The sequence below is a fragment of the Dermacentor albipictus genome, chromosome 9 (assembly GCF_038994185.2).
Source record: "Dermacentor albipictus isolate Rhodes 1998 colony chromosome 9, USDA_Dalb.pri_finalv2, whole genome shotgun sequence".
Lineage (NCBI taxonomy): Eukaryota > Metazoa > Arthropoda > Arachnida > Ixodida > Ixodidae > Dermacentor > Dermacentor albipictus.
The window spans coordinates 6,700,340-6,711,843 of NC_091829.1; the positions used below are offsets into that span (position 1 = coordinate 6,700,340).

At 45.5% G+C, this 11,504-nt stretch overlaps 2 protein-coding genes across 2 annotated transcripts; one reads left to right on the top strand and one right to left on the bottom strand.

Annotated features, from left to right (window-relative positions):
• The first annotated feature begins 5,272 nt into the window (after positions 1-5,272).
• LOC139049685 (uncharacterized) lies at positions 5,273-7,137 on the top strand. The gene is made up of 2 exons (XM_070525396.1): positions 5,273-5,562; positions 6,053-7,137. The coding sequence occupies exons 1-2, from the start codon at positions 5,368-5,370 to the stop codon at positions 6,806-6,808; spliced, it is 951 nt and encodes a 316-aa protein (XP_070381497.1). The 5' UTR covers positions 5,273-5,367; the 3' UTR covers positions 6,809-7,137.
• A 585-nt stretch (positions 7,138-7,722) lies between these two features.
• Positions 7,723-9,783, bottom strand: LOC135901235 (uncharacterized). Its single transcript, XM_065430948.2, has 3 exons — positions 9,442-9,783; positions 9,078-9,371; positions 7,723-8,914 (listed from the first exon to the last, which is right to left on the bottom strand). Exons 1-3 carry the CDS (start codon positions 9,668-9,670, stop codon positions 7,851-7,853), a joined length of 1,587 nt encoding a protein of 528 aa, XP_065287020.2. The 5' UTR covers positions 9,671-9,783; the 3' UTR covers positions 7,723-7,850.
• Between the last annotated feature and the right edge of the window lie 1,721 nt (positions 9,784-11,504).

Consider the following 11,504-nt stretch of genomic DNA (forward strand, 5'->3'; position numbering starts at 1 on the left):
TTGGGAAGCCAAGAGAACTAGTTGGAGAAATTATATCGGCTCAATAAACTCATACGAAGATAGCCAGAAAGTGTACAGTAGGGTTCGAAGGCTGAAGGGAAATATCACACTACCCTTGCCCGCGGTAAATGACAGTGCTACTACATTAGAAGGGCAAGCAGATTCTTTGGGTGAACACTTTGAGCACATATCGAGTTGCGCGAATTACACAAAAGCATTCCTAACATATAAAAAATTAGCTGAGTCAATACCCTTCTCCTTCCGAAAATCTCGTAACGATGGGTACAATTGCCCATTCACGATGCAAGAATTAAAAATAGTTTTGCGCAACTGCAAAAACTCTGCGCCAGGATTAGACAGTATTAATTATGAGATGCTCAAGCACCTACCCGAGGAAACACTTGAATGCCTCTTATACCTGTTCAATAAAATTTTCTGCAGTGGTCGATTGCCGTCCTGTTGGAAGGAAGCTATAGTAGTACCAATATTAAAGCATGGAAAAAACCTCTTCGGTGTACAGAGCTACCGACCTATCGCTCTAACAAGCTGTGTATGTAAGGTGTTTGAAAAAACGACAAACCGCCGATTAATGTACTTTTTGGAATACAATGGAATTCTGGATCCCCGCCAAGCCGGTTTTAGACCAGGAAAGTGCACAACAGATAGCCTAGTCCTACTTGAGAGATATATACAAGACGCATTTGTTCATAAACAATACTGTCTATCAGTATTTTTTGATCTCGAAAAAGCTGATGACACTACCTGGAGGTATGGCATATTGCAAGACCTCGTGTCGTATGGCGTGTCAGGCAAAATGTTTAACATAATAAAAAGCTACCTTTCCGAGCGAAGGTAAGAGTAAGGGTGGGAACTGCACTGTCGATAGTCTTTGTGCAAGAAAACGGTGTACCACAAGGAGGAGTGCTCAGCTGCACACTGTTCAGATGAACACACTTCAAAAAACACTCCCACCATTTATATCCTACTCAGTCTATGTAGATGATATACAGATAAGTTTTAAATCATGCAATCTGTCCATATGCGAGAGGCAGATTCAGCTGGGAGTGAACAGGCTTTCAAAATGGGCTGACAAGAATGGCTTTCGATTTAATGAAGAAAAGACGACATGCGTGTTATTAGAGGCGTACATCCTGAACCGAATATTACGATGAACGGGTATGCGCTCAGTGTAAAAAAGGAGCAGAAATTTCTTGGCCTTATATTGGATGATAAGCTCTCGTTTGTGCAACATATAAAAAACATAATGAAATGCTTAAAAACTATGAACATCCTCAAAATTTTTTCGCACCAGTCGTGGGGAACTGACAAGAAATGCTTGCTCTTGCTCTATAACAGTTTAATTAGAACACGTATCGATTACGGGAACATCGTTTACCAATCAGCTTCACATTCTGTTTTAAAAATTCTGGATCCTGTACATAACCTTGGCATGTGACTAGCCCTAGGTGCATTCCGCACTAGCCCTGTTCCAAGTTTGCACGTAGAAGCTAATCAGTGGAACCTAGACCGACAACGGAAGTATGGTAGTTTTATGTACGCACTTAAGATTAGTTCCAACCGAGAACACCCGTGTTACAAGATGTTGAAGAGCACAGAAACGCAAACCCTCTTTGCAAAGCGGCCAGCATTAGCAAAGCCATTTCCGCTGAAAGCACTGTCGCTATGTCAAGAAAACAACGTATTGCTGTCGGACGTTCACCTGCAAAACACTAACGCGTTACTAGCGCCATGGGAATCAGTCACCATACACTGTGACTTCTCGTTCACAGAAACAAACAGAAAGCATACACCCCAAGAAGCTGTAAAACAACACTTCTTATCACTACAGAGTAAGTACAAGTGTCCAGAATTTTACACTGATGCTTCAAAAACTGCTGAAACATCATGTGCTGCAATTGGTCCAGATTTTGTAGCTAATTTAAGATTAAATAAATACGCAAGTATCTTCACTGCTGAAGCTCATGCTATACTCCTCGCAGTTAAAGAAATAACAATAAAACAGATCAATCAATCAATAATATACACAGATGCCTACACAGATGGTCCGGTCGATATACCTAGAAAAACAAAAAGAATCCAGTGATAAACACCCTCATCAGCAGCTTATCCTTAGCCTACAAGAGAGGGCTACATATAATCTGCTGGGTACCTGGCCATACTAGTATACCTGGTAATGAAGCGGCAGACGCAAATGCGGCTTTAGCAGGTCTAAGGCCCCAAATAGACGTAAGTTATGTTTCATGTACAGATATGAAACCTATCGTTCGAGGAATACTGTGTCACGCATGGCAAGAAGCTTAGGACACAGACAATAATAACAAACTTCACATCATCCAACCCTACATTACCCAAACACCTGTACACCGGCATAGACGGGAGGAAGTAATCATATCGAGACTGAGGATAGGACACACACATGCAACACACTCGTACATGCTAACCGGTACTGATCCACCGGTCTGCATTAGATGTGGAAATCAACTCACAGTCATCCATGTTCTTATAAAATGCCCTGGCATGGAAGCCACGCGAAAAAAATACTTTCCTGAACTTTACCGCACCAATTTCCCTATGCATCCTGCATTTTTCCTATCGGCTGAGCCGATGTTCCCCCTCGACCGGCTGTTAAGTTATCTTAATGATGTGAATTTTTTGAAGAATATATCTTACCGCTTTTAAACTCATCTTCCCTAGGCTACCCGAAATCCGACATAATCTTAATTTCTGCTAAGAAATGCAAGCCTTATGTTTTTAATTCCTAGGCCATTACAGCCACCGCAGTACATCACAAGCATTGCAACCCATTATACCCACTGACATGTTTATGACATTCTACCGCGCTACTAAACATCGTTGCTGGCGCTCTTTGGCCGTTGTAGCCCTTGCGCCATAAAACACTAAATAATGTAACTTCGCACCTTACGCATTTTTGTGCAGATACAAAGCATTACACTTTTCACGTGGCGGACAGATCTTGCTGCGGTACTCGCCGAAGAATGCCTACGCATTAAAATACGTTGCGACTGCCTATTAACTAGCGGGCATATGTTGATCCTTCCACCTTTCCAAGGTGCTAGCTTACCAAGTGCGGTTTGCTAGCAGCAGACGCTGTGTTGCAGGCTCCGCCTGTTGCGCATCCACCTGGTGTGGGAGGCAGTCCTCAGCCGCTTGCCTATCAGCCGTGTCTGCTTATTCTGGCCGCCAGTAGTTGGTGGTACAAGCGGACGTGCTTCCCTTAGTTGCCTGTTGATGGTGCTCTCAGCAGCCTCCGCAGAGCACAGGCCACGCGCTCGCGTCTTCCCTTCCATAAAGGACCACCCTGTACAACATGAGTCGCAGTACGGAGTTGTCTATGAAGATCGAAAACAGCCAAGTTTCATAGCTGTACCAGTACAACACCGCAAACAAGTGCTTGAACATTTTGGAGAAGCTTGCTACGCGCAAACATTTCCCTTTTCAAAGCACAGCTCTAAAGCGATCCTTCCTGCGTTGAGCTTCGGTGTGGCCAAGCGAACGAGCAAAGTGAAGAACGAAAGAGCGAACGCGGAGTGCAGCGGGGAATGAAAAAAAAAAGCGGGAGGACACTTAAGCTTTGTCTTTAAGAGTGGAACACCGATAGCATTCAAAGATCCCTGACTGCTTCTCACGCTTCCCGGCAACTCCAGCATACGTAACTGTAATGTTTACCAGGAAACGCTCGCGGCGAACGCTGCGCACGAAGGCGGCCTCTTGCATGGGCCGCGATGGATGGATGGATGTTATGAGCGTTCCCTTTGGAACAGGGCGGTGGATTGCGTCACAAAGCTCTTGCTATTATACTGCCTAATGTCCTACCTAGCTTAAATAATAAAAAAAACGCCATTAACTCCTACAGCACAGGCAGTTAAAAAGGTAACGAGCGCCGCCTCACAGAACTTATGCAGAACTAAGAGAACCGAGAAAGCGACCGACGCGGCGAGCATGGTTAGGTTCCCCCAAATGCAGGAAAAACTTCCTCCATGCCAAAACGTCTTGTCGTCTTGTCATTTAGCTTCCCCCAAATGTCACGTCCGCGATGTCAAATTATTTTTTTTTCCGCGTCTGTGGTGTCACATCCGGCTTTGGTTTTGGCGCCAGATTGGCAAGCCTAAACAAATGCATAAGTTGTAGACCGTTTACTTTTCGAGCTTGTGCTTGCATAGAGAATAAGCTATCGTAAGTACTTCGCTTTTCCATTAGATGTGCATCTACTATCCGACCCTAAGCTTTTGACTGCATGATACTTAATTGCCAGGTTCCTCGCGAGCTCGTATTCCTTGTGACGCATCGCACGGACCGCCATACCGGCGAGCCAGTGTTACAGTGTATTAGCACCGGTAACGTATATTAGACGAAACTGTTTATCTAAGGTTCCTTCAGGCTTATTAAGAGCCTTTTTCAGGATCACTTCGCCCTAACATTACCTGGTTACGGTGCTTCTACATGACATAATTTGTAAGTGGCAGATGACCCAAGTGCGGGATGTACGCGCGCTTGTTTAGCCTAAATAAGAGTATTTATATTTTATTTCCAATAAAAATGCACATTCCTGACGCATGGTTCAGACCTGCCATCGGCTGACTATGGGCGGTAGTGAATGATGTCGCTCATTCCCCGCGCGGCCTCATTCCACGCGCGGGAAACGTAGTTCAGCCATTATCTCTGTGCAGTCAGCGGCCATTCACCGATAACCTTTCTCCGCAACGTAACGCTTGAATGGTCCGTGCAGGTGTGACGGAGGTTGTGTGTGCGGTCAGTATGCGTGATTTTCCAGATGAAAGAAGCTTCATTAGAAAGTGCACCACCAGGCTGCGCGGTCATCCGTTACTGCAGAGCGAAACAAGCAATAAATGATGCAAGGCTGGATATACACGTTACTGCCAAATAAACTTTAAGGTGGGTCATTTAATAGCGGTGATTTAATCATAAGGGGCAAAAGACTGATGTTATCTTCATGTGCTTGCTTCAAAGTAGAATAAATCGAAAATTGGCTAACCAATTTTACTAGTGGTATACATGGCTTGCACGTGACGTCACATCCGCTCGCGCCGCAGCGTCAACGCCATGCTGGAGCACCGCGCGCGCGGCATTCCTTCTTTTCGCTTGTGGTTCCTGTGGTGACCGGTCGTGTGCATTGTTCAGCTGCTGTCTCACTGTGTCGGATGTCAACACTTCCCGCGAGAAATGCCCCCCGTTTACAGTAAACCTGCGTTTAACGAGGCATATTACGCCGGACTGATCGGTTCGGCGCGTGAGCGATACCAAGAAAAAGTAAAACTGTGCGACGATGTGGACCCCTACACTTTGCGGCCGGGTGCTGATACGACGATGGACGTCAACGCTTTCCCCGAGGTCTCGCACGGAGATATTGTCAACTACCTGGTTTTCTCTTCAAATTTCACGACTCTGGAGGAAATGAAGGCTTACAAATCGCTTGAATCCCACAACTATTTCACAAGCGGTTGGGTGAAAACTCTGTCGGCGAAGCGGCTGCAAGGCGAAAAAGTGCTCCTACTAGGAGAGGTAAGTTGACGGCTATTTAATCCTGCATTTTGTGTACAACACTCGGAGGCATTCTCTGGCTGATCAATGGTGAACTGACACTGACCCTTTACAGTCGCGCAGAAGCAGAGTTTCGCGTGCTGATGTGTAAATATCATCAAAGAATGCAGCTTTTAGCGCGAGTGTTTTATGGCTAGGAATTGCAATATGTGTTTGCCACGCTTTTTTTTATATGTCTGCATTCGTGTATGCTTCGATATCAATAATTTTTCCTTTATTGGCTTTGCAGGGAAGAACGCAGTGTGTGTGTGCTTGCCATGCATTTTTTGAACGCCTACATTGTTTGCATGGTGTATGTTTTCATTACAGTGTTGAATTTTTTCTTTATTGGCTTTGCTGATAAGAATGCAGTGTTTGTGTGCTTGCCATGCAGTTTTGGCTATCTCTGCATTGTGTGCATGATGTATGTTTTGATGTCAACAGTTTAATCTTCTTTTGATTGGCCTTGCAGGTGAACCACTCGCAACGACTGGGCGAACGTCCACTGAAAGTGTGGATTCTTTGCAAAGACGGTGGTGCCGTGCTGACTGCGCACTGCACCTGTATGGCTGGTGTCGGAGAAGCCTGCTCCCATGTCGGTGCCTGTTTGTTTGCTGTCGACACAGGTGTAAGGATGAGGAACTCTGTTAGCTGCACTCAAAAAGACAACATTTGGCTCCCTACCTATGTGGAAAAGGCTCAATTCAAAAGATTGAAAGAAATCAATTTTGCATCTGCCAAAGGGAAAAAACGACAGCTTGATGATAGGATTGAGGGTACTCCTACAAACAAGAAAGCGACAGCACCCAGAATTGATGTGCCACCAGTTTCACTAGCAGAGATGGAAGACCTGCACAGTATATGCAAGAGAACTGGTGTTGTTCCAGCATTTTTTTCCATGCTGTCTCACCATTCTGCTGCCTTCAAGGAACCAGTGCCCAAACAGCAAGTACACCTTCGAGATTTGTACACAGATGATGCTTTGCCAGATGGACTAGACACTCTCATTGACAAGGCCAACAAATTTATGAGCACATTTCACGTCACTGATGAAGCAGTGAAGTTCATTGAAGCAAAAACAAAAAACCAGAGCAATTCACCAGACTGGCACCTTTACCGAGCGGGTAGAGTGACAGCCTCTGTTATGAAAACAGTCTGCCGAACAGCCATAGATAATCCTAGCCTATCATTACTGAAATCAATATGTTACCCAGAAAATCTATGCTAAAGACTCCTGCCATGGCATGGAGTTTAGAACATGAACGAGATGCGCTGAAGACATATGAAGATCATCAGAAGAAGAAGCACAAAGATTTCAAGTGCTTCAGGTCTGGACTTCACTTAAGTGAATCATATCCATTTGCCGGAGCAACACCAGACGCTCTGATTTCATGCTCGTGCTGTGGGAGAGGTGTAGCCGAAGTGAAATGCCCCTATTTGCTGCGTGATGCCTCCTCATTCACCGAGGCTAGGTCGTGTTTGATGGACATCAATGGAGTTCTGCAGCTTCCTAAGCAGCATGAGTATTTTTACCAAGTGCAAGCCCAGATGACAATATGTAAGGTTAGCTATTGTGATTTCGTTGTTTGGGCTCCAGACCTTTTTCATGTGCACAGAATTAGAAGAGACAAAGAGTTCTGCGACCTGATGTTTGCAAATGCAAAGGAATTTTTCATCAGAGCAATTCTTCCCGAGCTCTTCAGCAAGTTCTTCACGCGAAAGCAGGGAGCCCCACAAAAGGAACTGCCACCAGCAGAAGTTTACTTCTTCTGTCAAGGACCAGAGACGGGGAAAATGATTGCATGCGACAACCCGTCATGCACATTTAAATGGTTTCATTTCTCATGTGTAGGGATCACACGGGCACCAAAGGCAAAGAAGTGGCATTGTCCACTATGCAAGCAAAATAAAGAAAACTAGTTCACTTGAAATTCATGCTGTATTGTTTTGGACAAGTTCCTTGAATGAACAGTAATCAATTCAATTATGGTTTAGGTACCAACCAATTCAATGAGTAAATAAACAAACGTACAACCTACAAGTCAAGCATATTTTATTTACCGGGGCATTTTGCTCTCTGCTCCACACAGAGCAAAGCACATGCAAGATTGTAGCACTGCAGAGTAATTTTTCTCATTCATCAGAAATGTTGTACCTTTGGCATACAGGTTGATAGAAGTGAGATTGTTCCAGTGAAAAAACTCCATGAAAATAAAAGACATAGTAATGAATAGCATGGTACGAGCAAAGATTTATGAAAGCCTCGCACACTAATAAGGCTGTGAGGTATGCAAGGCCACTTCACCACTGGCTTCCTTCAGCTCGGCAACAATTGATGGGCAAAGATTGGATAAAGCGCAGCATACAGTGACAATTTTGTCCAGTGGCGGAGCGTGATCACCTTCTCGGCGGGTAACGTACTCAATGGGGAGAGTGCATTTCAATATGGTAAACTTATTTCTTATGAGGCCAATAACTCGCTCCACATGAATGCGAACGTTGGCAAGTTTTCTGGTACTCTGGACTTCTTCTGCCGACAGTTGTTTTTTGCCTTTAGTGTAGGCTGGAACATGCAAACGTGCACAATAGAACCCAACACTCTCGGAGATATTAAATCCTCGGTCAGCAAGCACAACATCATCAGGGCGCAAGTTATCTAAAATTCCACAATGTTCCGTGATATGCTTATCACTGCAGCGGCCCCCCCAACCCTCTGAAATGAAGGTGACGACGCCCTGAGGAGCGATGCCGATCAGAAATTTTGCAGTGTTGCTCTGCTTGTATTGCGACCATGTCTCGCTTCTTGCCTCGTATGACGATGGCCGTTCTATTTTTATTTCAAAACAGTCAATGACTGTGGCCACATTACCTCCAAAAGAATCGAAGAAAGACTGGGGCATTGTCTGCTGCAGTGTGACCCGGTCTGGCCATGAAATGTATGGCTTCAGCCGACAGTCTGCAACATACAACCACTTACGAAAAATGCGTGACACTGTTGCCTCTGAAACTTTAAATCTAAAGCCAAGATCAGCATTCTGCAAATTCAACTTCAGCTTCATTAGAAAGAGGACAAACTCCTGAAACTTTGACAGGCTATTGTTCACACCATGTTGGACATAGCACTCCACAAGTTTAAATAAACCATTTAAAATGTCGAAGTTTGCCATTCCTGTGTAATACAGGACCTTGGCCTTGTTCTTCCTGAATGCTGCTTCAGTCCACTCCAGCTGGTCAATGTGGGCACGCAGGGCATAGAGATGATCATTTAGTTCATTGCACTGTTGCTCCAATGCTGCAATGTCTGCCATAGTCATCTCCGCCTGTACAGCAACTCCTGAAATGAACAATGCAAACTTGGGGATCAAAGCAGACCGGTACACCAGCATGTAAACATTTCATAGTGGAGATGTAAACAAACCAAACAAAGATCCAGAGTAAACGAGATCTGCTTTTCCTACCTTTCAAAGAAACAAAAACAAAGTAATGGAGATAGTGACCTGACTCATTTTCTGCAGCCTGGCCTTCACAATCAGCTCGCGGCAGTGATGGGCTGTCGTCTGCGTGTGCGTCGCCGTCGTCGTCGTCGCCGCCGCACAGGCTTTCGGGTGGCGTTGCGGCGAGTCCAGAAGTTCCAGCTGCGGTCTCCGCGTCGACCTCGGTAGTCGCCAGCTTGAACCGTCGCCTCGCAGCACGCTCGTAGAGCGCACTGCCTTCATGCTTTGCTCTGTAGCCTAGCAGAAGTGTTGGTGCCCAGTCCGGGCTTGCTTCTTCCCAGAGCTTCGCTGGTCTCCCTACAAATGCAAGCAAATGTGAGTCTAGCACACTGGCTACGCCTTACATGTAATAAAAGTGCAGGCTTACCTGTTACGAAGTGAGCGCCGCACACTCGGATGTTTGGTAGATCGCCTTTGAGATCGGCACGCTTGATACGCGCAAGCCACAGGCTGCGTCGCTTCGAGCTAAGCGTTTTCGTTCGTTCACCTTGCCGTTCTACAACTTTCGGAAGGCGAAAAAGGTTTGTGTTTGAAGACTCCTTTCTCGAGCTGCTTTTGCTGCGATTAGCACACCCTACAACTGCGCAAATAGCCATGGCAAAGCGTTTCCATTCGCATACGACTCGCAGCGTTGACAGCGCACGTTCGGCGTGGTGCTCCAGTATGCCGGAAAACAAACTTGGCGTCTGCGGAAGTGACGTCAGTGCAAGCCATGTATAAGATTTTGTGAGAAAGAGTGTTGTGTATGATTTTGCAACTAGTGACTTTGAGGGGGTGGCCTTGTCTGCCATTGGACGTATACTTCCCCTGCTGAAAGTGATGTTCATGTTGTGCTCAACAGTGTTTGCTTCAGGAGCCCTCCGAGCACTTACACATTGATATTACAGCCACTTGTGAATTCTGGTCCTAATGTAAGCAATAAAGTGATTTCGCACTAATTTTAGCGATAACTTTAGAGGTTAATTCTATTGCGTATATTGTCTGAGAAGAGAAGCTGGGTCTGGTAAATTTTACGTCTCGACACAGAACCTGTGGCATGATGAGTTTACACACACAAAAACAACACAGTGCAGATCCCATCATTGTCCTTGCCTTGTTGTGCCTCGAGTCCTTTTACATTTTCTCTTTTACAGTCAGTTCTTTACATCTGGTCAAAATGTTATAAAGGTCTATGGTAATTGATGTCTCAACATTGTAGCACATATGCCTTTCTGCTACCATTAGTGAGAAACATGGGCTAGGGTTCCTGAACAAGAACAAACATTAAGTTGGCTTGTTTGCCATCGGGTGCACACTCAATATGTGCTCGAGAATCTTGCCCGTAGCCTAGTATGCAGACCGCTTGTCGACCATGATAGCCTTATCATGAAGTGTCACTCAGTCATGTACACAGATGTTGCTGAAATGGCTGTGGCGCTTTGGCATGGTGCAGACATGGTGGTCGGTGTACTAGATAAGGTGTGTTCTATTCATGCTGAGTTTACTGCACCATGCACCCCAGTCATTGTGTGCTGTACCATAGCCCTCAATTCTTTGGTGCAAAAGCATGCCGCAGCACCACGGTTCTCAGTTGTGGCATGGTACAGGTGAGGTGCCACTGCGTTGCAGGGAACCGCTGCACCTGCTGGTTAGGTGGTGCTGCTGAGTTTCACAGAACCTGCAAACGACACTCGCAGGGGTGATGTTTGCAGACGCAGTGGGTACTTCCAGTGGGCGTGGATACGCTCCTTAACCTCTTCGGCAAGGTTTCAACACGCAGCCAGAAAAGTATCCAGCACATAGAAATCTGTCGCGGGCACTGCTACTATAAAACCTCATTAATGTCTAGTTGGCTATGTAGGGGGACATGGATCAGGTATGCACTAAGCGATGTACTAGTTAACTGACAGTGGCAGATGAGTGGCTACAGACGTGCCGGCCAAAAAAAAAACTTGTTGATTTTCACTCAGACACACACAGACAAGTTTTGTTTGTGAGCAGGCAGCAAAAAATTTGTGATTTTCACTAGCTGCCTAAGCGGCCTTGCAGTGATGACATCGTAATACTAGGCAAATCCGCAAGCCAGTTTCTCCACCAGTCCCCACTTCTCTGCGAATACTTTCACGATGGTCAACACACTAGCCGCATCGTATACGCAAGGGCTATCATCCACATCATCATCCATGAAAACGATGACATGGAAGTGCTAGAAGCTATGGGAGCAGGAAGCATGTCATGGATAGAGTGTTTTGATGCCAATATCGGTGGTGACTGCTGTAATGGAAAGGTCTGTGTGCCACAATTTCGCTATCTATGATCTGCATGCACAACATTTTGCCAATGTCACACTTGTACACGCCAAAAAATGAGTTTGGCATACATTAAGCAATTATATATAGTTTAAGTGACCAGCCAAAACATCAGGTTGAATGGCGACAGGGCAGGGGATTC